General features: G+C 42.7%; 2 protein-coding genes and 2 non-coding genes across 8 annotated transcripts in view; 1 reads left to right on the top strand and 3 right to left on the bottom strand.

Annotated features, from left to right (window-relative positions):
- Nucleotides 1-16218, top strand: SRR (serine racemase). 5 transcript variants are annotated; one of them, XM_062175690.1, is made up of 8 exons: nucleotides 4-88; nucleotides 8483-8654; nucleotides 13055-13181; nucleotides 13330-13433; nucleotides 14733-14852; nucleotides 14966-15040; nucleotides 15515-15724; nucleotides 16006-16218. In XM_062175690.1, exons 2-8 carry the CDS (start codon nucleotides 8487-8489, stop codon nucleotides 16216-16218), a joined length of 1017 nt encoding a protein of 338 aa, XP_062031674.1. In that variant the 5' UTR covers nucleotides 4-88; nucleotides 8483-8486. The 5 variants fall into 5 exon arrangements, with proteins under 5 accessions (XP_062031678.1, XP_062031674.1, XP_062031676.1 ...); XM_062175692.1 differs by having other exon boundaries at nucleotides 13-93; XM_062175693.1 differs by lacking the exon at nucleotides 4-88 and adding an exon at nucleotides 149-849.
- The window catches only part of TSR1 (TSR1 ribosome maturation factor), a 15781-nt gene continuing 4508 nt past the window's right edge, over nucleotides 15343-26615 (bottom strand). The window contains exons 7-15 of the mRNA XM_062175686.1: nucleotides 25912-26069; nucleotides 23532-23728; nucleotides 20783-20945; nucleotides 19998-20108; nucleotides 19174-19306; nucleotides 17539-17655; nucleotides 16995-17135; nucleotides 16829-16903; nucleotides 15343-16699 (exon numbers count right to left, since the gene is read on the bottom strand). Of these exons, the coding sequence (XP_062031670.1) occupies nucleotides 16521-16699; nucleotides 16829-16903; nucleotides 16995-17135; nucleotides 17539-17655; nucleotides 19174-19306; nucleotides 19998-20108; nucleotides 20783-20945; nucleotides 23532-23728; nucleotides 25912-26069 (1274 nt within the window). The 3' untranslated portion in view covers nucleotides 15343-16520. The remainder of the gene's footprint in view (nucleotides 16700-16828; nucleotides 16904-16994; nucleotides 17136-17538; nucleotides 17656-19173; nucleotides 19307-19997; nucleotides 20109-20782; nucleotides 20946-23531; nucleotides 23729-25911; nucleotides 26070-26615) is intronic.
- LOC133747406 (small nucleolar RNA SNORD91 family) lies at nucleotides 18958-19051 on the bottom strand. The gene has a single exon (XR_009864358.1). It is a non-coding gene; the product is annotated as a small nucleolar RNA SNORD91 family (small nucleolar RNA).
- Nucleotides 19765-19858, bottom strand: LOC133747407 (small nucleolar RNA SNORD91 family). Its single transcript, XR_009864359.1, has one exon. It is a non-coding gene; the product is annotated as a small nucleolar RNA SNORD91 family (small nucleolar RNA).

Consider the following 26615-nt stretch of genomic DNA (forward strand, 5'->3'; position numbering starts at 1 on the left):
GGGCGCGAGCGGCGTGCGCTGCGCGTGCGCAGAGGTGTGGTCGGGGAAGGTGTGCAGAGGCTGGAGTTGGAGGCGCGGCGCCGGTGAGGTGAGGTGAGGCCGGGCCGTGCCGGGCCAGGCGGGCGTGCACGGCGGTGGCCGCCGTCGCTGCTGTGGTGGGCACCGAGAACACTGGTGCCGATCTGGGGCTAGGGTTGATGGAGACGACCGCAGTCCAGCCTGCCATAGCCATCCTAGGCCACGGTCCTCCGCCACAGGCCGGGACTAGCGCCTCAGGCTTGTACTTGGGGATCCTAAAAATCTTGTAAAAGTAGATCTTATTCCCGTTTGTAAGATTAAAAAACGGAGCCCTAGAGGACCGAGGTAAACTGCCCCGTCTGGTAGTACCTGGGTATCGAAGGCTTTTTCTTTATGGCGAACTACATCTGCAAGCCTCCTGACTTAAAATGGACAGCAGGGTTGGCTCCTGCTGAGGGAAGGAGTTGTGTGGAAGAGGAGGAGGTACTGTAAGTCACCTGGGGAATTTTTGTATTTCTGTGGATTCTTGACAAAGTTACCCCCATGCAGTTCCGGTTGATTTTTTTCTTGCTTCAATCTTTAAAATTTAACTAGACTGGAAGACTGATACTTTAACCTTTCTTGTCCCTGAACTGTTGTAAACCTTGGTGTGGTGGAAACTCCCTGTCCCAAGGTCGCCGGCCTCCCCCTGTTGCTCCTGCACGGTCGCAACCCGACTATGCCTTAGTTGGAGCCCAAAAGATTTGAGCGACCTGTGAAGTAACACTTTGCCTCCAACAGGTTAAAGAGATTCAACAGTTCCAAAGGAGGAGAGCGACTTGAGTGGCCAGAGCAAGACGTGTTAAACGCTAATTCGTTTTGACATGGAAATTTGAGAGAATATTGCATCATTAAAAACAAAATCGGAAACAGACAATTAGAACAAATATGATTGCCAATTTAATGCAACAGTGTCAGTGAACTGCAGATTAGATATGCCAAAAGTTAAACCAGCTCAAAAAAATTTAAGAATTTGGGAATAAAATAGTAGGTAATAACTGAGAGATAATGATGGGAGACATAGAGAATGGGTGCAAAAACTAACAATTAAATATGATTCCAGAAGGTGATAACTGATTGAGTAGGAGTGTAGTCAAATAGAGCAAATTTTACTAAGTTGATGGAAGAGTTTGAATTCTCAGATTTAAAGAGAATTTAAATGAAAAGGCAACCATATTTAGACCTGTACCACAACAAAAGCTTCTGCTTTTAAAAAATTAAAATGTGTTTATGTATTGACATGCAACAGTCTTCAAGATGTATTGTTTAATGCTTTCACTTTTAAAAACCACTTGCAGATTGATATATATATATAGTATGAGTCTATATGTGGCAAAATCATTTGTGATATATGTAAATTTCCATATAAATACATCCAAAAAGGGTGTGGAAGTACTTTGAAAACCAGCTACCCTTATGGAAAAAGAGGGGATTTGGTGGTAGAGAGTGAAAGTTCTATGTAATTCTGTAATTTTTTAAATTCTTAAATTAGGGGTTGTATCACATTATAAACCAAAAATAAAGCAAATTTGGATAAAAACTGTATAAGTCATATTTATTGAGCATACAGTAAGAAAAGTAGAAATTGAATAACCACAAATTAAGCAAAAAATTCTAATCACAAAAAAACCACTAACTTTAGATAACTTGTGGATCAAAAAATAAAATAAGGCTAGGATCACTGATTTTTTTAGAAATTAAGATAATGAAAGTATTCCATAACAAAATCCATGATATGTCATTAAAGCATTTGTGTGTAGCTTTAGGTACATTTATGTAAAAAAATTAATAAGCTAAAAAAGAACAGTACTTGATAAATAAAAAGAAAGCTCATTCTGTAGGAATAATATAAGACATTTGTGGCAAAAAATAAGAAAGAAAAAGACATCCTCTTGGAGGTCTCACAAGCAATTCAAACTTAGTTTATCAAATCTTTGATTTTTCTCCTCAAACACATTTTTCTTACCCAGTCTTAAATCTCAGTAAATTATATTGCCATCTAAGTAAAAGCTCAGGCAATATCCTTGGCCCCTCCATCTCCCTCACATTCACTTGATCTTAGCAAAAGGCTGAGAAGCGATTCCCTCACATTCATTCCACTATCAGGATATGCCTTTTCTAGCTCTGTATTGAACATACATGGAATCATGTCCCCAACATTTCCCCCTTCTTTTTCTGTTGAATACTTTCACTGACATTCAGAAGTATGTTTTTTTCTTTCTCTTTTTTCTTTATTTCCTTCATCATTCCCTACTTTTGCTGTTATTTTTCACACAGATGCAGACAGTTGAGCCAGTCATATTATTTTGTTCATACTATCATCAACAGGGCCTTTCATTTTATCTTTAAAAAAAAAAAAAGATTATTTATTTGAAAGACAGAGTTACAGAGAGACAGAGAAACAGAGAGATCTTCCATCCACTGGTTCACTACCCAAGTAGTTGCAACAGTCAGGGCCGGGCCAACCTGAAGCCTGGAGACTGGAACTCCATCCAATTCTCTATATGGGTGGTGGTAGCAGGGCCCAAGCACATGGGCTATCCACTGCTTTCCCAGGTGCATTAGCAGGGAGCTGTTTTGGAAGTGGAACAGCCCATATGGAATGCCAGCATCCCAAGAGGCGGCTTAACCTGCTGTGCAACAAAGTTGGGCCCTCATTTTATCCTTTTGCTCTTTGTTCTAGTTCCTACTCATGTTCCATCCCTGCCCTCTTTGTGACTCTAATATGTTTGATATGTGTCTTTGAATATATGTATCTATGTATCTTTGAATAATATGAGATTACTTGAAAACACTCATGGAAAATAGAATTAAAAGATGGTACAAAATATTTTGAAGTCCATGCATAGTTTTTTCACAGTATACATTGTTTATGAACTTTTTGAAGATTCCTTGTGTGCATAGATTTCAGTTTTTCCCAAAATAAACTTGTCTTTTATTATTTTTATTTATTTATTTTTTTATTTTTTTGACAGGCAGAGTGGACAGTGAGAGAGAGAGAGACAGAGAGAAAGGTCTTCCTTTTGCCGTTGGTTCACCCTCCAATGGCCGCCGCGGTAGGTGCGCTGCGGCCGGCGCACCGCGCTGATCCGATGGCAGGAGCCAGGTACTTATCCTGGTCTCCCATGGGGTGCAGGGCCCAAGGACTTGGGCCATCCTCCACTGCACTCCCGGGCCACAGCAGAGAGCTGGCCTGGAAGAGGGGCAACCGGGACAGGATCGGTGCCCCGACCGGGACTAGAACCTGGTGTGCCGGCGCCGCAAGGCAGAGGATTAGCCTAGTGAGCCGTGGTGCCGGCCTAAACTTGTCTTTTAATTCCATTTTCCACTTCTTTCAATTCCATTTTTGAAGTACCCTTATATAATGTTTTATGTACGTGTTTTAAATATACATAACTGATACAGTAGTATAGCTCTCATTCAGTTTCTTTTGGGGAGGTGGTGGGGAAGAGAAATACAGACAGAGAGCTCCCATCTGCTAGTTCACTCCCCAAATGCCCAGGGCTGTTGTGGGGTGGAAGCCGAGAGCCATGAATGCAATCCATGTTTCCCACTTGGGTGGCAGGAATCCAGTTAGTTGAGCCTCACTGTTGCCTTCCATGGTCTCCATTAGCTGGAAGCTGAAGTCTGGAGATAGAGCCAGGTATCAAACCCAGGCACTCCAATGTGAGACATGGGAACCAGCATCTTAACCACTAAGCTAAACACCCACCTCCTGTTTTCTTTTTCATGTTACTGTGAATGCTTCTGACTGTTGCATAGGATTGTCTTAGTGACCTCATACCTTTGGCCAGTGGTCCTAGGCCAAGATGGATCAGTCAGAGTCCTTACCCAGAATTTTTATAATTGAAACTAAGAAAGAAAGCAAATTCCTCTTCAGTGTGGAAGCAATAAAATGTAAAACACAGGAGCTGTCAGTATCCAAGTGTCCTGCCATATGGAACCAGCTGGTATGCAGTGGAAAAGAAGCCGACATGCAGAAAGCAGCAGAGGTGAGAAACAGAGCCCTGGATCCAGTTGTTCCTGACGCTCCATATTTGTGCCCTTCCTGTGCTTTGTTCAGTTCTTGGGTTCCATGAGCCAGTAAATCTTTTTTTTTTTTTTTTTTTAATTTATTAATTTGAGAGACAGAGTTACAGAGAGAGGGAGAGACAGTGAGGTTTTCCATCCACTGGTTCACTCAAATAACCAAAACAGCAAGAGATAGGCCTATCTGAAGCCAGGGGTCAGGAGCCAGGAGCTTCTTCCAGGTCTCCCACATGATTGCAGGGGAGCCAGTAAATTTTGACACCCTCATCTTATACCTAAACTAGTTCACTAGTTTTGATTCTGTCACTTGGCAACCAAGATGCCCATTATATCCTCCAAAATCTCTATTTTTGGTAGTAGTGGCTTTTTTAAAAACTTGTGGTAAAATATACATACAGTTTACCATTTTAACCACTATAAGTCTATAGTAGTGTTAAATACATTGACACTGTGCAGCAAATCTGTGGAATGCTATACCAATTATATAACAGCTCGCCAGTCCCCTAGCCCCTGGCAGCAATACTTCTTCCTGTCTTTGAATGTGACTACTCATATAAATGGAATCATGCAGTATTTGTCTTCTGTGATAGCTTAATGTCCTTGATGTTCATTCAGTGTGTCAGAATTTCCTCCTTTTTAGTTAGGGTTGAATATATTACATTGTATATACATACCATATTATGTATAGTCATTCATCTGTCAATGGACACTTAGGTTACTTCCATTTTTTGGTTACTATGAATGATGCAGCTATGTACATGGTTGTAAAAATATCTTTGAGGCCCTACCTTCAGTTCTTTTGAGTCTACTTCCAGGAGTAGAATTTCTAGATTATACAATAATTTTGTTTACATTTTTAAGAATCACCATACTGTTTACCATAACAGCTGTACATTCTACATTCCCACCAGCAGTGTACACGGGATTCCAATTTCTCTGTATCCTCAAGGGTCTACATTTAACTTTCCTTTTTTTTTTTTTTTTTTTTTGACAGGCAGAGTGGATAGTGAGAGAGAGAGAGAGGAAGGTCTTCCTTTTTGCCGTTGGTTCACCCTCCAATGGCCGCTGCGGCCGGCGTACCACGCCGATCCGAAGCCAGGAGCCAGGTGCTTCTCCTGGTCTCCCATGCGGGTGCAGGGCCCAAGCACTTGGGCCATCCTCCACTGCCTTCCCGGGCCATGGCAGAGAGCTGGCCTGGAAGAGGGGCAACCGGGATAGGATCCGGCGCCCCGACCGGGACTAGAACCCGGTGTGCCGGCGCCGCAAGGTGGAGGATTAGCCTGTTAAGCCATGGCGCCGGCCTAACTTTCCTTTTTTTTTATAGTAGGTATACTCAGGGTATGAGGTAGTATCTCATAGTTTTGATTTGCATTTCCTTAATCATCAGTGATGTTGAGCATTTTTCATGTGCTTGTTGGCCATTTGTGTATCTTTGGAGAAAATTTCATTCAAGCTTTTGTCTTTTTTAATTTGGTTCATGTTTCCAAAATGTATCCTAAACTATTTTTTCCAGTCTCCATTTTTGCCATCAGATCCTTCCAAATAGAAGACTGCAAAACCTCTTAATCGTACTCCCTGATTCCACTCTTGTCCCCTTTGCATTCACCACAATGTAGCCAGAATGATTTCTAAAAATATGGAATCTTACATGTCATTTACCTGTATAAAATTCAGTGGCATTCCATTACTCGTATGGAAAAAAATAAATCCATGAATCATAGTCCCAAATGATCTGGACTCTACTTTGGTCATTATTTTCAGACACATTAGCTGTGTTTTAGTTGCCTGAATATGCCTGCTCTTTCCCTTCTTAAAGGCTTATATGTATTTTCCACTGCCTGAAACACTTTTTTCTCTATTCCACCTGAATAAAGCCCATTCACACTTTGGGTCTTAACTTATATTTCCCTTCTCTATAGAGCCCTTTTATTAACCTCCTTCCCCTATTTAAATAAGGCCCCCACCCCACCTACTTTCCTAATAGCAACTATCAAAATTGAAAGTACATATTTATTTTTGCATTATTTATTACAGATCTCCTCCTGGGTTGTAAGGTTTAAGAGGGCAAGAACATGTCTATTTTTCGTATTTTAATAATAAATTTAGTTGGAAGATTTAAGGATTTCTAACATTTTCCTATATTCACTTCTTATGTGTATATATATACATTCAGATGTAATACTATTTTTTTCTTGAAAACAGGGATATTAATATCAAAATGAGGGAATCATGATAATGATAACTTGGGGTAGGATAAGTATATTTTTCTAACACCTTATCTCCAGACCAAATAATATCTAACACATAGAAGGTGCTCAATATTTGTAGATTGAATAAACAAAGGAGTGAACAAAGGAGTGAAAGTTATTTAGGAATATTAATATGTCCAACTTTTTACTAATAAATGTTATATTTAAGTTAAATGTTTTGCAAAAAAATAGAAATTACTGAAATTATTTCAAGAGGAGGTGGTAAATCCACAGAAACTAGTAACTGTGAAGTCACTGAAAAACTTAGTAGAGGTATACTTATAAGGTAAACACATTATCTTTATTTGCATGTAGAATGATTATTTTCTCTAAAATGGTAACAAGGATCAACTATAAATATGAGATCTAAAAAGATCTAGTAAAATATCATTATGTGATAAAGATAAAAAATCTAAATTTCATGTACATCATTGGTAATTTTAAAATCTAATAAAAAAATGCCTTATTTCAAAAGTAGCAAAAATAAAAATAAACTGAGATATACAAAATACAAATAAACTGAGAATTCTAAAAAGGACAGCTGTGTTTTATAAGAAAATATTTTTAAATGTCAGTTATGCCAATTTATATATTTTACAATAGAATTTCTGGAGCCATTGACAAAGGAATTACAAGGTTTGCTTGAAGCCAACAACTTTTAGAAAAAGAATCAGAGAAGAACTTACTAATACAGTGCATAACTGGAAAAAGCAATTGGCAAATCTAGTCAATGGAATACAATACAAAAGTCCCAAGCATTAATAGAAATTTAATTTTTGACAAATGTGGCATTTCAGAGGCAAAAGATGATTCAGTCAGTAAATGATATATTGAAAAATCACAAAAGAACAAATGGCCAATAACTATACAGTAAAATGTTCCATTCCTGGTGATTTATGTAAATTAAAACTACTAGACATGTTTAATTAAATTGACAGATAAAGATGAGTATGAAGCAAAATGAGCATTCCTCACAAACTCCTGTTGGAAGTATGAATTGGTGCATTCTGCAGCCCTTCTTGCGGTCAGTTTGGCAGTGGGTGTCAACTGTCTTAGGAGGATGCATGCCTTTTGATACAAATTGGCATTTGGTGGAATATACTACAAGGATGCACAGAGGTGCACAAAAGTTTTGCAACAATTATTTACATTATTATAGGGAAAAAAAGGGAGGAATTCTAAATGTAAGTATTCAATGGAACTGTGTAAAATTTAAATGACAGCATATTTGTAAAAGAAGTACCATGAAGCCATTTTAAAAACTGAATAAATGTATCTTGATACAATTAGTAGATAGTCATAACATTGTCTGAATAAAACAAGTTACTAAACATGTCAAAAGAACTTTTTTCCATATATATATATATATATATATATATATATATATATATATGTATGTATGTATGTGTGTGTGTGTGTGTGGACCTGGTGGTGAGATAAACCACAAGAGCTTAGAAAGCAATTGTATTTGGGAAGGAAAGTTTAGTGGCTATTTTCACATCTCTGTATTTTTAGATTAAATTGTTTTTCTATTTAACATGGATAACTTTTACAATAAGGAAAAATAGAAATTTCATGTTTAAACACAAGGGAAAATTGAAGCATAATGTGGTTATTGAAAATTATTATGAAAACTGAATAAACAGCCAAATATAGGAGTAAGAAAAATGTTTGCTTTGACTTTAACTATCATGTAATGTTTGTATATTGAAAACACATAATGAAACAGAAAATGAACATAGTTTACTTATTAAAATGCTAGGATTAGAGGCAGTTTCTTACTAAGTTAATTTTTGAAATAAAAATTTACGGTACGTCTTGAACCCAATATATTCAAACAACTTCACAACAATGATGAAAAGCGAGGTATAGACCAATGGCAATGCCAAGAAATGGATGTTAATAGATGGAGGGGTGAGGCTTAACCTTCCATTAGCACCTTCAATTCCTATAAAGCTTCACCAGAAAAATTTACTTCAGCTTCAAGACAAGTCACCTATACAGAAATTCTGGCTCTCTAGTGATGGGGACAACTGGATATAACACCACAGGCCTCAGGTGTATTCTGTGTTATGCATTTTCAAAAAATATCAATAAATACACTGTTTCAGTCTTCACTTTGACCCCTTCTTATTCCTGGGTTTCAGAACCATGTGTGCTCAGTACTGCATCTCCTTTGCTGATGTTGAAAAAGCTCATACCAACATTCAAGATTTTATTCACCTCACACCAGTGCTAACAAGCTCCATTTTGAATCAAATAACAGGGCGAAATCTTTTCTTCAAATGTGAACTCTTCCAGAAAACTGGATCTTTTAAGGTAACAATCTTTTTTGTTAGTGAATCATGTATATTTTCAAGCCCCTTTCGTATATAAATTTGATTCGCCAGTGAGGTAGGTAGGAGTAAATCAATACCTTGTAGTTGAAAAAGTGTTGGAGAAATGTTGAAGTCCTGGTTGCCTAGCATCATAGTAGAGTCCTGGCTCTGTTAGATTCTAGCTTCCTGCTAATGTGTATCCTGCAAGGCTGCATGTGATGACTCAAGTGCTTGGGGCACTGCCAGGGAGGCCTGGATTAAGTTCTGGGCTCCTGGCTTAGCCTATCCCGGCCCTGGGGGTTTCAAGCATATGGAGAATGAAACAGCAGATGGGATCTCTGTGTTTATCTGTCTCTGCCTCTTGAATAAAATAACTTTTAAATGGTTAAGACAGTGTGGGTATTTGGCACAGTAGTTCACACCCCACTTGGGATGCCCACATCCCATACTAGAGTGCCTAGGTTTGAGTCTTGGTTCTACTTCTGATTCCAGCTTCCTGCTAATGCACAGCAGATGACAGCTCAAGTCTTTGGGTCCCCATCACCCACTTTGGATGCCCAGATTGAGCTCCTCACTTTGGCCTGAACCAGCTGCAGTTACTGCGGGCATTTAGGAAGTGAAACAGCAGATGGAAGATCTCTGTGTTCAAATAAGATGCAAATAAGTTTAAAAAATATTAAATGCTCTTTTAAAAGTGGTTAAGATGGTAAATTAAGGGGAGGCATTTGGTGCAGGAATTAAGTCACTGCTTATGAGGCCTGTACCCCAGAACAGAATGGAGATTTCTCTCTCTCTCTCCAAATAAAGAAATAAAGATTTTAGGGACAGGCATATAGCACAGAGATTAAGTTCCCAGTTGGGACATCTATATCCTATTTCAGAGTACTTGGGTTCAAGTCCTAACTCTGCTTCCAATTCCAGCTTTCTACTATGTACAACCTAGGAAGCAGCATTGATGGTTCAAGTATTTGGGTTGTTGTTGCCCATGTGGGAGACCCTGATTGAGTTTGGGCTCCTGGCTTCAGCCTGGCTAAACCCTGGCTGTTGTGAGCATTTGGGGAATGAACCAGCAGATGGAAGACCTTTCTTCATCTGTCTGTCTCTCTGTCTCTGTTTTTCAAATAAAGTGAAAATAAGTACATAAATATCTTAAAGGAGTCAGCATTGTGGCACAGCACGTTAACTTACCCCTGTGATGCCTCGTCCAATATAAGAGTGCTGGTTAGAGTCCCAGGTACTACACTTCCAATTCAGCTTCCTGCTGATGCACCTGGGAAAGCACTGAAAGATAGCCCAAGTATTTGGACCCCTGCCACCCATGTGGGAAACCATGATGGAGTTCCTGGCTCCTGGCTTCAGAAACCAAGCCTGGCTGTTGTGGCCATCTGGGAAGTGAACCAACAGATGGAAGATCTCTGTTTCTCCCTCTCTTCCACTGTCGCTCTGCCTTTCCAATAAATATGATTATTATTATTATATTTTATTGATTTATTTGAGAGGTAGAGTTATACACAGAGAGAGGGAGCAACAAAGAGAGGTCTTCCATCCACTGGTTCACTCACCAAATGACTGCAATGGCCAGAGCTGGGCCTGTCTGGAGCCAGGAGCTTCTTCTGAGTCTCCCACATGGGTGCAAGGGCCCGAGCACTTAGGCCATCTTCACTGCTTTCCGAGGCCATAGCAGAGAGCTGGATCAGAAGAGGAGCAGCCAAGACACAAACAGCACCCATATGGTATACCGGCACCACAGGCAGAGGCTTAGTCTACTGTGCCACAGTGACAACCCCTCTCTCCTTCTCTGTCTCTGTAACTCTGCCTTTCAAATAAGTCTTTTATTAAAAAATTGCACATATCTAGGGTGTAGGATGTACAATTCATAGATTAGATATGCAAAGTTAGAAAAGTTAGAAAACCTAGGAAAGCTTGGTTTTTTAAAAGAAACTTTCAAGTCTAGTAGTCATGTTCTGCATAATAGCATTTTGGCCAATGATAAACCACATATATGATGGTGGTCTGTAAGATACAGGAGTTAAAATATTCCTACCACCTAGTAATGTGTTAGCCATTATATTATTGTAATACATTACTCATATATGTTCAGTGATGCTGGTATAAACGAGCATGCACTGGCAGTCATATAAAAGTACAGCATATAGGGCAGGCATTTGGACTAGTTAAGACAGCAGTTGGGATGCCTGCATCCCATATTTGAGTGCCTAGGTTTGAGTCCCAGCTTTGCTCCCAATTCCAGCTTCCTGCTAGTGCCCTGGGAGTCACTGGTGATAGATGAACTAATTGGGTTCCTGCCACCCACATGGGAGACCTGCATTGGGTTCTAGGCTGTTTCCCTGGCTGTTACAGACATGGGGAATGAACCAGTGGATGAGAGCTGTTTGTCTCTCTGAAATAAATGAATACAGAAAAGTAGCACATAAAATTATATGTAGTACCTATATGATAATGATGATGATAAGTTTATATATTTTATTATTTTAGGGCATGTGCCTTTTACTTAGACAAGTTAAGGGCAGGGCTGGCACTATGGCCCCTCCCTGAAGTACTGGCATCCCATATGGGCGCCAGTTTTTGTCCCAGCTGTTCTTCCGATCCAGCTCTCTGCGATGGCCTCAGAAAGCAGTAAAAGATGTCCCAAGTCCTTGGGCCCCTGCATTCTGGTTCCTGACTTTGGATCGGCTTAGCTTGAGCCATTGTGGCAATTTGGGGAGTGAACCAGCAGATGGAAGACCGACCCCTCCCTCCCTCCCTCCCTTTCTGTAATTCTTTAAAAAAAAAAAAGTACAAAACAGACAGTTCTTTCAGGGGATAACTCCAGAAGGCACTGATGTCATAGATGACACTTCCATGCATGTTACTGCCCCTGAAGACCTTTCCAGTGGCACAAGATGTAGAGATGAAAGACAGTGATTCCGATGATCCTGACCCTGTATAGGCCTAGGCTAATGTGTTCGCCTATAAGAAAACTTTAGATATAAGGTAGATATTTTTAAAAATTTGTATTTATTTGTTTGAAAGGCAGAGTGACAAAGAGATCATCCACCCATTGGTTCACTCCCCAAATGGCCAACAACCAGGAGCCTGGAACTACATCTAGGTCTCTCACATGGATAGCAGGGGCCTATTGTCCTTGGGCAATCTTCCACTGCCTTCCCAGGCAAACTATCAGGGAGCTGGATTGGAAACAGCAACTGGGACAGGAACTAGTGCTCTGGGACAGATATGGGTGCTGGTGTTACAGGTAGCAGTTTAACCCATTGACCTGCAACTTGAGCCCCAAGGAAATATTTTTGTATGGTTGTACAATGTGTTGTTATTACAAGAGTCAAAACATTAAAAAGGGGCTGGCATTGTGGTTAAGTCTCCACCAACACTGGCATCCCATATTGAAGCACTAGGTCAAGTACAGGCTGCTCCATTTTTTTTTTTTTTTTTTTTTTAAGATTTATTTATTTCAAAGGCAGAGAGTTACAAAGAGAGAGAGGTCTTCCCGCTAGTTCGCTCCCCAAATGGCCGCAACAGCCAGAGCTGGGCCGATCCAAGCCAGGAGCTTCTTCCTGGTCTCCCACTTGGGTACAGAGGCCCAAGGACTTGGGCCATCATCCACTGCTTCCCCAGGCTATAGCAAAGAGCTGGATCAGAAGTAGAGCAGCAAGGACTCAAACCGGCGCCCATAGGGGATGCTGGCACTGCAGGTGGTGGCTTTATCCACTATGCCACAGTGCTGGCCTCTGGCTGCTCCACTTCTAACCTGACTCCCAGCAAAGCAAGAGAAGATGGCCCAAGTGTTTGGGCCCCTGCCACCTATGTGGAGATCCTGGATGGAGTGCCTGGCTTCAGCCTGATCTAGCCCCAACCTTTGTGGCCATTTGGTATATAAACCAGCACATCGATCTTCTGTCTCTTCTCTGTCACTCTGCCTTTCAAATAAGTAAAATCTTAAAAAAAAAAAAAAAAGGTTAAAAAACTGAAATTTACAGTAAGGTTAATTTATTAAAGAAAAATTTTATACATTTAGTGTAACTCACATGTAGTATTTATGAAGTTTTCAATAGTGTAATGTCAGGCCTTCACAAGCACTCACCTCTCACTCATCTCTAACATCAAGTCCCATGGTAAGTGCCCTATACAGGTGTACTGTTTTTTATCTTTTATGCTGCATTTATATTGTCTTTTTCTATTTTTACATCATAGCCTCTTACCATTGTTAGAGTTGCCTATAGAATTCAGTATAGTGACAGTTGTGTTTGTAGCCGAGGAGCAATAGGCTATACCATATGAAAGTACACTCTAATACTTTCAAAAGTGCCTAATAATGCATTTCTCAGAACACGTCCCTGTTGTGAAGTAACACATGACTGTGTGAATTCACCATTCGTCTTCCAGATTCGTGGTGCTCTTAATGCCATCAGAGGCTTGATTCCTGCCACCTCAGGAGGGAAGCCTAAAGCAGTTGTTACTCACAGCAGTGGAAACCATGGCCAAGCTCTCACCTATGCTGCCAAATTGGAAGGTACCTAATTTCTCAGACCATTGCATAGGATCATCAGAGAGGAAAAGTATCTTTAATTTCAGTGAGAGTGGTGATGGACATGGGAAGTTAATCTCCAAAGGAGTTTCCACCATAAACTCTACTGACTTACACTGTTTTCCCCACCCAGGGATCCCTGCTTATATCGTGGTACCCCGAACAGCTCCCAACTGTAAAAAACTAGCAATACAAGCCTATGGAGCCTCTATAGTGTACAGTGAACCAAGTGATGAGGTAAGAAAGCAGTCTCATTTGATTGACTGCTTTTCTTGCCTTACTGGCTGCTGCTTTCCAGTCTCCTTCATTGATTCCTCTTCCAAACTTTTCGTACCTGTACTCACTCAAACATTGTTAGTCTCATAGTTTAACATATCACCTATATTCTAATAACCCAGATTGCATATCTGACTTTCTCACTTGGATGCCTCAAGAGGCTTCTCAGACTTGCTAGTCTGCAACCAAACTCTTGATCGTCCCAGTTATTCCCATTCCAGTTCTCCTTATCTCAGTAAATGGCAAAACAAAACAAAAATTTGGTGTTATCTTTGATATTCTCAAACCCCACATTCAAAACTCAGTGCTTTCAAAATATATCCAAATCCAGCTGTTTCCAACAGCCTTTTTCATGGCTACCCTGGTTCAAACCGACATCAACCCTCATGTAGATTCAGTAACCTAACTGGTCTCTTCCACCCTTGCCCCACTGTTTAAGAGCAACCAAAACTATCCATTTACTAAATGGATAAATCAAAACCACCCAATCCTTTCTTAAGTCCTCTCATCTCCTTTCACTATTCCCCTGTCAAACACCATGCCAGTCACACTAACTGCTTAGCAGTTCCTCAGAAAGGCCAAACACTCCCGCTTTGTAGTCTTTGCACTTGTTATTACCCACTTGAAATGTTCTTTAAAAACCCACAGTACTGGCCAGCGCCGTGGCTTAACAGGCTAATCCTCCGCCTTGCGGCGCTGGCACACCGGGTTCTAGTCCCGGTTGGGGCACCGGATTCTATCCCGGTTGCCCCTCTTCCAGGCCAGCTCTCTGCTATGGCCCGGGAAGGCAGTGGAGGATGGCCCAAGTCCTTGGGCCCTGCACCTACATGGGAGACCAGGAAAAGCGCCTGGCTCCTGGCTTTGGATCAGCGCGATGCGCTGGCTGCAGCGGCCATTGGAGGGTGAACCAACGGCAAAAGGAAGACCTTTCTCTCTGTCTCTCTCTCACTATCCACTCTACCTGTCAAAAAAAAAAAAAAAAAAAAAAAAAAAAAAAAAAAAAAAAAAAAAAAAAACCCACAGTACTTGCTCAAATTTGTTACTTTACTAGAGGCCCTTCATTTTTCTCCGTAGCTCTTAAATGTATCATATATTTACTTCCCAGCTCTCCCCACCATGTAAGAATATAAACCTTTTGAGGACAGGAACTGTTAACTGCTGTATCTCCAGTGCCTGAACAAAATCTGAAAAGTAAATGAATCAGACTTGTTGGAAAGTCTATTAAATATAAATCAAGTAAACTAATCCAATGTATTTCAGTCTAGAGAAAATGTTACAAAACAAATTGTGGAAGAAACAGAAGGTATCATGGTACATCCCAACCAGGAGCCTGCAGTGATTGCTGGGCAAGGGACAATTGCCCTGGAAGTGCTGAACCAGGTAATATAGCATACTGGTAAAGCTATTTGGCTGCCAATTCGGTTATTTAATATGTGCACCAAAAATTGCCTATTAATAGAACCCATTTACACTTTATATTCTTCTTACTATAGGTTCCCTTGTTGGATGCATTCGTGGTTCCAGTAGGGGGAGGAGGAATGATTGCTGGAATAGCAGTTACAATTAAGGTGAGGAAAAGAGCTTCCAGAGGACTTCCTGCTTCTGTTATAGAGGATTTACTTTATATCATAGTACATTGTGGATACTTGCTCAGTAATCTCCCCAAATTTTCATCCAGTCATATAATCCCTTGGCACTCTGAAATGAAAGGCCTTGTCTGCCTCACCATCCTCTTCACTGAGCAGTTAGAATGAGTGATAGATACCCCACATCCTGTCCCTGAATCCCATTTCACTCATCTGTCCACAGAAGGGGCTTCCTTTTCTCCAGATTACCACTGGAACCAGATGTAATCCAGACAACTAGAGGATATTATTAAACAAAGAATTTATTTATAAAGTGCTTCAAGGTCATAATTTCATAACATGTATCAAAGGGAAAGACTCTTTGGCAGAGACATGTTACTTTTTCAGCCTATTTTATTTTAGGCACGCAGGCAGTGCTGTGGTTAGTTGTAAGGTGTCTAATATTCCTTTTCCCAGGCTTTAAGACCTAGTGTGAAGGTTTATGCTGCTGAACCCTTGAATGCAGATGACTGCTACCAGTCCAAACTGAAAGGGGAACGGATGCCCAATCCTTGTCCTCCAGAAACCATAGCAGATGGGGTCAAATCCAGCATTGGCTTAAACACCTGGCCTATCATCAGGGACCTTGTGGATGACGTCTTCACTGTTACAGAGGATGAAATTAAGGTAAGACCCCGAAAGGAAAAAAGAAGACTCTAGGCATAATAACTTTCTTCTGCTAGGAGTAGCAGGAGACCCACAGGGACCTTAACTTCATTCCATGTTGTAGTATAACCCTCTTGATGGCAGAAGCAGTGTTAAAGTATAAGAGCCTTGCTCACTGGCAAGCACACATACTTAATAAGAAAATTCAGACAAGGCATGTATGTTCTTCTGGCCTTTTATGATTAAACCCCTTAAACTATTCTTCTCATGTTTCACTAATTCTCACTCTTCTGTACCAACAGAATGCAACCAAGCTGGTGTGGGAGAGAATGAAACTACTCATTGAACCTACAGCTGGTGTTGCAGTGGCTGCTGTACTGTCTCAGCATTTTCAAACTGTTTCCCCAGAAGTAAAGAACATTTGTGTTGTGCTCAGTGGTGGAAATGTAGACTTAACCTCTCTGACTTGGATGAAGCAGGCTGAAAGGCCAGTTAATCAATCTGTTTCTGTTTAACTTATACAAAACAGATGGATGCATTGTCTCAGATATGTGTAACTTTGTTTCTAGTCACTGTCAACATTTCATCTTTCTTTCTTAAAGAGATTTCAAAATCCTAGTGGATAGAAATTTCAATAAGATTTAATAGTTTTTTTGGATTAAGTAGTAGGAGAAAAACTTCATCCTTAACTGAGACACTTGTCAAAGCCAAAAAAATCTTTTGCAAAAACCATCAGATTAAATTAGAAACAGTAAACTCTGCCCAGCCACAATCTGTAGGCTCCCCAATGTATAGTGACAGAAGCCCATGAAGTCCATTATTCTGGGTCCATTTCAAGCACAGTTGAAGGAATCTCACTTTTTATCCAAGGTACTGGTTCTGGTACATAGGGATCATAAGTCCATTTGGGGAAAACTCGTTTATAGAGGTTCATCAGTACTGTGTCTTGAGATTTTAGCTTCCCATCAAAACTGCATTTCATGTGGCCATGGGTGCCTAGGAAAACACCAGAGCAAGTTGGTAAAATTAAAAGTGGGAATTTTTAAAGCAATGAACTCCCAACCCAACAGTCATTTGGTAACACTGGGGAAATCTTGACAAGGTCCCAAATCCAGATTCTCTTACCTAAAGGCTCTTTGATGTGTCCCCTTCGGCCCCACTTTGTTCTCAGTTCCACTGGTTTAAACCATAGCACATCCTCTTAGAATGGAACACATAGAAAACCAAGATGAAATATGTATCCACAAAATGTAAAATAGCAATTAGATTCCATCGCCTCCTCCATGCCTACCTCTATTGAAGAACATGTAACGTACTACTGCTGTCTTAGTAAAAATTTTGAAAGGATGACCACTCAGAACAACTCTCTTGATGACCATTCTGTCTGGATCCACTGACAACAGATGGCCTGTAGCAATGAGGTTGTGCATTCCTAAGAAAAAAAAGCAAAGCAGCTATTCAGTTTATTGTTGCAATTCTTCTAAAGATCTATGTAAGACTTTCTTGGAGGAACATTAATAACAATGAACTATGCTGCCCTCCTGCGTCCCAGGCAGAGAGTAATAAATGATATTCCTACTTAGCCTGTCCCAGAACCTATCCTACATATAGCAATGTGAGCAACCTCTACCAATTAGCTAAGGTTTGCAACCAAGATCAAAACGCAGTTTGGCATCCCTTAGATCCTCCATGAGGATCTTATATAATCTTATATAATATATATATAAAATCATTACTTTCTTCACACCATTTGGTTCTCAACCTAAATATAGAAGACAAATTAAATCCTCTTAAGGACCTTACTGCAAGCCTGTTCACCTCGGAACTCAACTTACCATTGCTTTTCTGTTTGAAAAGCAGCACAGATGCAGGAGGAAAAGTGATTGGTGCATATACTGTTACCACTAGGGCCACATCAGCAGTCAGGAATCTCTGAAATTTATGTTTATCCGCTGCCACAATACACAAATGTTTTGGTTAGAAAACAACAAACATTTTAAGAAAAATCATAGGTAATCTAGGGGCCCTTGAAAAGCCCTAATCACCACAACTCGTAAACCCAAGGTAGCATGTGTGTCTGCCCTATTAATTCTCAAAAATATCTTGCATTGATACAAATGAAAGTCACAAGCCAGTCCTGTTAGTGATTTTTCAACCAGAGATGGATACTTGGAGACTGGACTATGATTTGGGGTTTGAAAAGTTCTCCTGGTGACTCTGATGCCTATCACCCCTACCTCATGTGAGAAATTATTGCTTTATAAAGATTATCCTTACTAAACCAACAACTCGATCCTGAACATAGACTGGCAAACATTTTCTGTAAAGGGCCAGAGTGAATAGTTTAGGCTTTTGTGGCCATGCAGTTTCTGTCAAACTACTCAACCATTGCCGTTCTAGCACAAAGGCAGCCATACATTGAATATTTTAAAAAGTATAGGGGCAGGCATCTGGCCAAGCATTTAAGATGCCTATGTCCCACATCCAAGTGCCTAGATTCGATCCCCAGCTCTGGTTCCTGACTCCTGCTTCCTGCTACTATGAACCTGGGAGGCAGTGGTGATGGCTCAAATAGTTTGGAAGGGAGGGAGACAGGGTTCCTGCTACCCACTTGGGATACTTGCATTGAATTCCTGGTTTTGGCCCCCAGCCATTGCAGGCACTTGGGGAGTGAACTAGCAGATTGGGGCTCTCTGTCTTGTCTCCCTCTCAAATAAATTAATTTAAAAAATAAAAATTCTGTGTTCCAATAAACCTTTATTTACAAAAACAAGCGATGGGGCAGATTTGGCCTCAAGGCCAGTTTGCTCACCCCCAATCTTGAGACTACCTGGAACTTCAGTTTTACTTTCAATGTAACCCTCCCCCCCATTATATAACTTATAACTTAAGGAAACTTAGGAAAATGGAATACTTTAAGGGAAAGAGAAATGAATCCCTTATTTAGAGAGCATGGTTGATGAGAATAAAAATTCCTACTGCTTTCATCCATCTCTTGCTGTTGCTGAGAGCCAAGCGAGCAACCAGTGTGCTGTGCAAAGGTGATACTCAGAAGGCCCTTTTCCCTGGTCACCACCCTCCAAACTCTCATCCAGTCTCAACATCTCAAAGCCTACACCTCCCTGGCTTTACCCAACTATGGCCATACCCAGCCTCCATCCCTTCACCCACACTGGCAAAGTGTCCAACAACTTGACACAACCTTTTTATAAAGTTGCCATCTATGGTTCAAAACCTACACTGAAACATACTCATGGCAGAGAAGCCTCAGCACCACATAGAGATGCATCACTGAGATGCGTCAGACAGGTTCAGACATTTTGTATAAAAACATCATTGGCTCCTAAGCCAGAGTACTGACAATAACCTCTAACCCAGAGAGTTTGGAACTATTATACAATCCTCCCCCAAGTCAGTCTCCCCAAAGACGGTATGATGGACAAGAACCCAAAAGCTTCCCCACTGCTGACCTGCAGTGTGCTGAGAGAATAAGGGTGAAGCTCGGAAGCGCCGGAACCCACAGTGGAAGATCAGCTCCTCTTTGGCTTTCACAGGCTCTGTGTCACCAGGGTTCCGCCTCACCACCATATTCAATACTGACATCTGAGGACCAGGTAAGGGGGAAAAAACACACACACACTTCAGTCTGGAAATACAATAGCCTGATCTGAAAGAAGGCAAATCAAACTAGCAGGCTGCTCAGATTCACCCTAGGGAGTAACAATGCTAAGGGTAGAGAATAGATGATAGCACATACTCTTCCCTCTACCAAGCACTAGGATGAGAGCTCTCACCATGCACTCCTCTATGCTCGCTTACCTTCTGGATCGCCACAAAATCAGGGACCTCCAAGTTACTCGCTCACCACTCACTTCAAAGCCACATCCATTCGAGCCTCTGCTTCCTCAACCCTTACCCTTACCGACACTGACTAAAGGCCAGGGATGGTACATAACACCCAACATACACCAATATGGCCACCGTCAAGTCTGCACCTTGGCATAAACCTTTATTTTTAAAGCTGCCAACTTGTTCAAAGTCTAACCTGAAAAACCTTCGTATCTCAGAGAAGTCTCAGAACCACACAGAAAAGCATCACTAAGATGCTTCAGACAGGTTCAGACATTTTGGGTAAAACCATCATTGACTTCTCTCCTAGCCTCCAATTCCTAATCATAAAGACACAATTTTCTCATCTCCATGAGCAAAATGCCAGTCACATAAACAGAATTCTAGACTCTGAGGACAGTTTTAAGTTTTCTAACTCCCATTTCCCCACAAGGCATTAATTCACCTTCTGTTCATGAGGGAGTAAAGAAAATGCAATCATAGGTGCTCCTCGCCTGAAGGACTCCGCTACTGAGACAGGAACATCCGAGACGTGAAGTGTGACATACCAGCCAACCTATGAGCAAAAAGCAGGAAACAATCAGTTACCCTTCACGTTACAATGACAAAGTCATCTTTCCAAATGTGTGAGTCTCCCAGACTACCCCAAAACCCAACTCTCTCTTCAAGAAATACTTTTTTTTTTTTTTTTTTGACAGGCAGAGTGGATAGTGAGAGAGATAGAGAAAGGTCTTCCTTTTTGCCGTTGGTTCACCCCACAATGGCCGCTGTGGCCGGCACATCTCGCTGATCCGAAGCCAGGAGCCAGGTGCTTCTCCTGGTCTCCCGTGCAGGTGCAGAGACCAAGGACTTGGGCCATCCTCCACTGCCTTCCCGGGCCATAGCAGAGAGCTGGCCTGGAAGAGGGGCAACCAGGATAGAATCCGGCGCCTCAACTGGGACTAGAACCCGGTGTGCTGGCACCGCAAGGCAGAGGATTAGCCTGTTAAGCCACAGCGCCGGCCTCTCTTCAAGAAATTCTTTCACAGATGCTTTTACTACTCAGATGAAGCTTTCTCCGTTAACAACTCTGATGCTCTGTTCCCTTTATCACTCTTGCTGAGTACTCACCTATAGGCAGCACAGAACTAAACTATTAGGTCCTCATTCTCAGGCCAAGACAAGCAGTAAAGTAGGGAGCATTGTGGCAAAAGAAAGCAAATTTCAGGATGGACAAGAGAAGGTAGGTACCTCAGCTCCTTCAACCTCTTTTTCATCAATCTCTTTAAAGATGCTTTTCCTGGTATTAGCAAAGTTCTGAAACTGAAAGATCCGAGCATAATCTCGAGGAAGGTTTTCCTTAGGATCCCATGGAGATGTCCGGAAACTCTTAAGGCCTCTGTATTTCTGAAATCTAGAATACAGAATTTTAAGAAATTAAGTTAATTTATGCGGTGCTACATAAGACCCGAGTCATAGCTAAGACTCTAGCTTAAAAGAACTCTAATCATTATCTCTAATTGCTTAAGCCAAGACCACACTTTTTTTTTTTTAAACATTTATTTATTTGAAAGCTAGAGGAAGAGGCAGAGACAGAAAGCTTCCATCTGCTGATTCAATCCCCAAATGGCTATAACAGCCAGGGCTGCGCCAGGCTGAAATTAGGAACAGGAGTTTCATCTGGGTCTCGCATGTGGGTGCAGAGGGCCAAACATTTGGGCCATCTTCCATTGTTTTCCCAGGTGTACCAACAGAGAGCTGGGCTGGAAGTGGAGCAGCTAGGACTCAAACTGTTGCCCACATGGGATGTCAGGGCTGCAGGCAGCAGCTTAACCCATTGTGCCACAACACCAATCCCACTCTAAAACAACTTTTAACAAGAAATTAAGAACCAAACACAAGACTGTAACTGACAGAGTACTTGCAATGGGAGTGGGTGTTTGGCATTTAAAATTCCACTTAGGATGACTGCATCCATACCAGAGTACCTAGGGCTGAGTCCCCAGCTCTGCTTCTGATTCCAGCTTCCACTAATGTGCACCCTGGGAGGCAGCAGGTGTTGGCTCAAGCCCCTGTGACTCACATGGGAGACCCAGGTTGAATTTCAGGTTCCTGGCATTGGCCTGACCCAAACCTGGCTGTTATAGGTATTTGCGGAGGGAACCAGTGGATGGAAAATCTGTTCCTCTGCTTTCAATAACTAAAAAGTTATTTATAGTGGCTCTATGAGGGCCGGCATGTGGTGTAGCAGGTAAAGCCGCCGCCTGCAGTGACAGCATCCCATATGGGCACCAGTTCGAGTCCCGGCTGCTCCACTCCCAATCCAGCTCTCTGTTGTGGCATGGGAGAGCAGTAGAGATGGCCCAAGTCCCTGGGCCCTTGCACCCATGTGGGAGACCTGGAGGAGGCTCCTGGCTCCTGATTGGTGCAGCTCTGGCCATTGCAGCCAACTGGGGAGTGAACCTGCAGATGGAAGACCTCTCTCTCTCTGCCTCTCCTTCTCTGTGTAACTCCAACTTTCAAATAAATAAAAAAAAAATAGTGGCTCCTTGTCACCTCAGTGGTAGGCTTTTTAACCTGACAAACAAGAAGGTAGGAAATAACCTTTTCACTCTAATATTTCATGTAAACTCTGAGTTTAATCAGACTCACCTCTAAAGCAAACATAATCTACACCTTCATGCTTTCATTGTTGCTGTTCTAACCCCCAAAACCTCCAAATGTTATATATACATCAACTGAGTACTGGCTCCAGCAGGAAGTATCTGGTAGTTAACCTTACCACTTCCCCTTCATTAAAGTCCTATAATAGTAGTCTATACCCCGATTCTATTACCGTTTCCAGGATGTATGCAGCAGCTTCCAATATAGAATGTTAGCCTTGGGGGCCGGCATAGTGGGTAAAGCCACCGCCTGCAGTGCTGGCATCCCATATGGGCGCCAGTTCAAGTCCCAGCTGCTCTGCTTCTGATCCAGCTCTCTGCTATGGCCAAAGAAAGCAGGAAAAGATCACCCAAATCCTTGGGCCTCTGCACGTTTATGGGAGACCCAAAAGAAGCTCCTGGCTCTGACTTCGGGATCAGCCCAGCTCAGGCCATTGTGGCCATTTGGGGAGTGAACCAACAGATAGAAGACCTCTTTCTTTCTCTGCCTCTCTGTAACTCTTTCAAATAATAATAATAAAGAATGTTAGCCTTTCAGGAGCAGTGACAGTGCTGTTTTCTTTTTAAACATAACCTCTGTTCTTTTCTTATTCTTTTTTTTTTTTTAAGATTTATTTATTTATCTGAAAGTCAAAGTTACGCAGAGAGAAAGAGGTCTTCCATCTGCTGGTTCACTCCCCAATTGGCTGCAATGGCCAGAGCTGCTCTAATCCGAAGCCAGGAGCCAGGAGCTTCTTCCAGATCTCCCATGCAGGTGCAGGAGCCCAAGGAGTTGGGCCATTTTTTACTGTTTCCCAGGCCACAGCAGAGAGCTGGATTAGAAGTGGAGCAGCCAGGACTCGAATTGATGCCCATATGGGATGCTGGCACTGCAGGTGGTGGCTTTACCTGCTTCGTCACAGCGCCGACCCCACTGTTTTCTTCTTTGGCATCGTGTTGACATTCTAAACCACATAAGTTTTGTTTGTTTTGTTTTTTTTGACAGGCAGAGTGGACAGTGAGAGAGAGAGAGACAGAGAGAAAGGTCTTCCTTTTGCCGTTGGTTCACCCTCCAATGGCCGCCATGCTGCAGCCTGCGCACCGCGCTGATCCGAAGGCAGGAACCAGGTACTTCTCCTGGTCTCCCATTGGGTGCAGGGCCCAAGCACTTGGGCCACAGCAGAGAGCTGGCCTGGAAGAGGGGCAACCGGGACAGAACCCGGCGCCCCGACCGGGACTAGAACCCGGTGTGCCGGCGCTGCAAGGCGGAGGATTCGCCTAGTGAGCCGCGGCGCCGGCCTAAACCACATTAAGTTTTAAACAAAACCTTTCAACTGAATTTAAACTCATGAACTAACCGAATTCTGGCAGCCACATCACGGGGGGTGTCCACTTCATCCGGAAACATCTCTTCCAGTCTTTCTTGTTTATATTTCTCCAACATTTTTTCCTCAGCCTCTTCATCTACATTCTCGTCATATAGATCATCACGTACAGAGTCCCCTACAGTCATAGTTTCACATTCCTCCTCTTCTTCCACTTCACTACTCTCGTCCTGTAGAACACAGGGTTAGTTATTTACATCTGTCCCTACCCCAAGTCCACTAAGCTAAGAATATCAGATACCTGGTCCCAACCAGCACAAAACCTAATGGCACCTAAGTTATAAAACACAGATTCTCAGCACCTACAGAAGCCTGCCTTTTTTTTTAAGATCTTATTTATTTGAAAGGCAGAGTTCAGGGAAGAGGGAGAAGGAAGAGAAAGGAGAGACAGATACCAAGATATTCCATCTGCTGGTTCACTCAACAAATGGCCACAACAGCCAGGGCAGGGATGGGCCAAAGCCAAGAGTCTGGAACTCTATTTGGGTCTCCCACGTGGGTGGCAGGGGTCCAAGCACTTGGGCCATCTTCAGCTGCTTTCCTAAATGCATTAGCAGGGAGCTGGACTGGAAGTGGAGCAGCTGATACTCAAACCAGTGACCATAAGGGATGTCAGTGTTGCAGGTGGCAGCTTAACCTGCTGCACCACAATACCAGCACCAAGAGGCATTCCTTTTTTTTTTTTTTTTTTTTTAATTTATTTGACAGGCAGAGTTACAGACAGTGAGAGAGAGACAGAGAGAAAGGTCTTCCTTCCGTTGGTTCACCCCCCAGATGGCTGCTACGGCCAGCACTGCGCCGATCCGAAGCCAGGAGCCAGGTGCCTCCTCCTGGTCTCCCATGCAGTTGCAGGGGCCCAAGCACTTGAGCCATCCTCCACTGCCTTCCCAGGGCCACAGCAGAGAGCTGGACTGGAAGAAGAGCAGCCAGGACTAGAACCGGCGCCCATATGGAATGCCAGCGCTGCAGGTGGAGGATTGACCAAGTGAACCACAGCGCTGGCCAGAGGCATTCTTTTTTTTTTTTTTTTTTACAGGCAGAGTGGATAGTGAGAGAGACAGAGAGAAAGGTCTTCCCCTTTGCCGTTGGTTCACCCTCCAATGGCTGCTGCGGCCGGCACATCTCGCTGATCCAAAGCCAGGAGCCAGGTGCTTCTCCTGGTCTCCCATGCAGGTGCAGGGCCCAAGCACTTGGGCCATCCTCCACTGCCTTCCTGGGCCATAGCAGAGAGCTGGCCTGGAAGAGGGGCAACCGGGATAGAATCCGGCGCCCCAACTGGGACTAGAACCCGGTGTGCCGGCGCCACAAGGTGGAGGATTAGCCTGTTAAGCCACGGCGCCGGCCCCGAGGCATTCTTAAGAGACTGACCCCACACACCTCTCAAGGTTAGGACCACCATTTGCTTTGTAATTGGAGCTATACACAGAAATGGCTTTAAGAACCCATTTTCTTCCTAAGATTTATTTATTGAGGCTGGTGTTGTGGCTTAGTGGATAAAGCCACCACCTGTAGCGCCAGCATCCCATATGGGAGCCAGTTCGAGTCCCCACTGCTACACTTCCAATCCAGCTCCCTGCTAATACACCTATTAAAGCAGCAAAAAATGGTCCAAATGCCTGGGTCCCTGTACCCACCTGGGAGACCTGGAAGAAGCTCCTGGCTTCTGATTGGGCAGCCATCTAGGGAATGAACCAGTGGATAGAGAGTATCTCTCTCTTAAGATAGAGTTACAGGGGTATGCACTATGGCGCAGCAGGTAGAGCCACCGCCTGCAGTTCGAGTCCCAGCTGCTCAGCTTCCAATCCAGCTCTCTGTTATGGCCTGGGAAAGCAGCAAAAGATAGCCCAAGTGCTTGGGCCCCTGCACCCTTGTGGGAGACCTGGAAGAAGCTCCTGGCTTCAGACTGGCCCAGCTCCGGCCATTGCAGCCATTTAGGGAGTGAACCAGCAAATGGAAGACTTCTCTTTCTCTACCTCTCTGTAACTCTTCCTTTCAAATAAATAAATAAATCTCTGAAGGGCGGGAGGGATAGACAGAATTACACAGAGAAGAAAAGAGAGATCTTCCATCCTCAGTTCATTCCCCAAACCACCAATGGCCAGAGCTGGGCCAATCTGAAGCCAGAAGCTTCAGATCAGACATAGTGAGAGATTTTTCAGTTACTGGTTCACTTCCCAAATGGGTCAAAGTATTTGGGCCAGCAATGCTGCTTCCCAGGTGCATTAGTAGGGAGCTAGATCAGAAGTAGAGTAACCAAGACTTGAACCCACACTCCAATATGGGATGTGGGTATACCAAGTAGTGGCCTAACCCACTGCAACCACAACACTGGCCCCAGGCCCAATTTTCTTACCTGAGATTCCTCTTCCATAAAATCCTCATGTTCTGTATCATCATATTCATCTCCTTCCCCACCACTGTCACCATCTTCATCCAAAATCCATTCAGCTTGGTAACTGGATGTTCCTTTGGGGACCTTCTTTACCACTTTGGAAGTTTCCTTTAATAAGTCTGTAAAAGCCCAAAAGAATTAAGCAAATTATATACCACCTTTTCCCATCACTCTGGGATTTCTCACCTAGACAAGATGCTAGATAGTGAGTCCAGCATTGTGACAGAGCAGGTAAAACCTCTGCTGCAATGCTGACATCCCATGTGGAACCAGTTCAAGACTTTGCTGTCCCATTCCGATGCAGCTTGGGGCCCTGCACCCAAGCTGGAGACCTGGAAGAAGCTCTGGGCTCCTCGCTTTGGCCTGGGCTGGGCCACACCACTGTAGGCATGTGAGGAGTGAACCAGTGGATGGACGATCCTTCTCTCTGTCTCTCCTCCTCTCTGTAACTCTTTCAAATAAGTAATAAATCTTAAAAAAAAAAAAAAAAAAAAAAAGCTACATAGTGCTGCTAACAATCTCTAGTAGACACTATGAGTAGAAAATACGTCCAAATTTAATTTGGGTACCTTATACCCAGCAATATTTACATAGCTAGATAGATAAGCCTTGTTTCTTTTCTTTTTTTTTTTTTTTTTTTTTGACAGGCAGAGTGGACAGTGAGA

The sequence above is a fragment of the Lepus europaeus genome, chromosome 18 (genome assembly GCF_033115175.1).
Source record: "Lepus europaeus isolate LE1 chromosome 18, mLepTim1.pri, whole genome shotgun sequence".
Taxonomy (NCBI): Eukaryota; Metazoa; Chordata; class Mammalia; order Lagomorpha; family Leporidae; genus Lepus; species Lepus europaeus.

Excerpts from the sequence above, each read along its gene's own strand:
- SRR (XM_062175690.1), top strand. The coding sequence starts at position 8,487 with ATGTGTGCTCAGTACTGCATCTCCTTTGCTGATGTTGAAAAAGCTCAT. Across the intron at positions 14,853-14,965 it reads CCCTGGAAGTGCTGAACCAG|GTTCCCTTGTTGGATGCATT; the intron begins GTAATATAGCAT and ends TTCTTACTATAG. Across the intron at positions 15,041-15,514 it reads GAATAGCAGTTACAATTAAG|GCTTTAAGACCTAGTGTGAA; the intron begins GTGAGGAAAAGA and ends TCCTTTTCCCAG.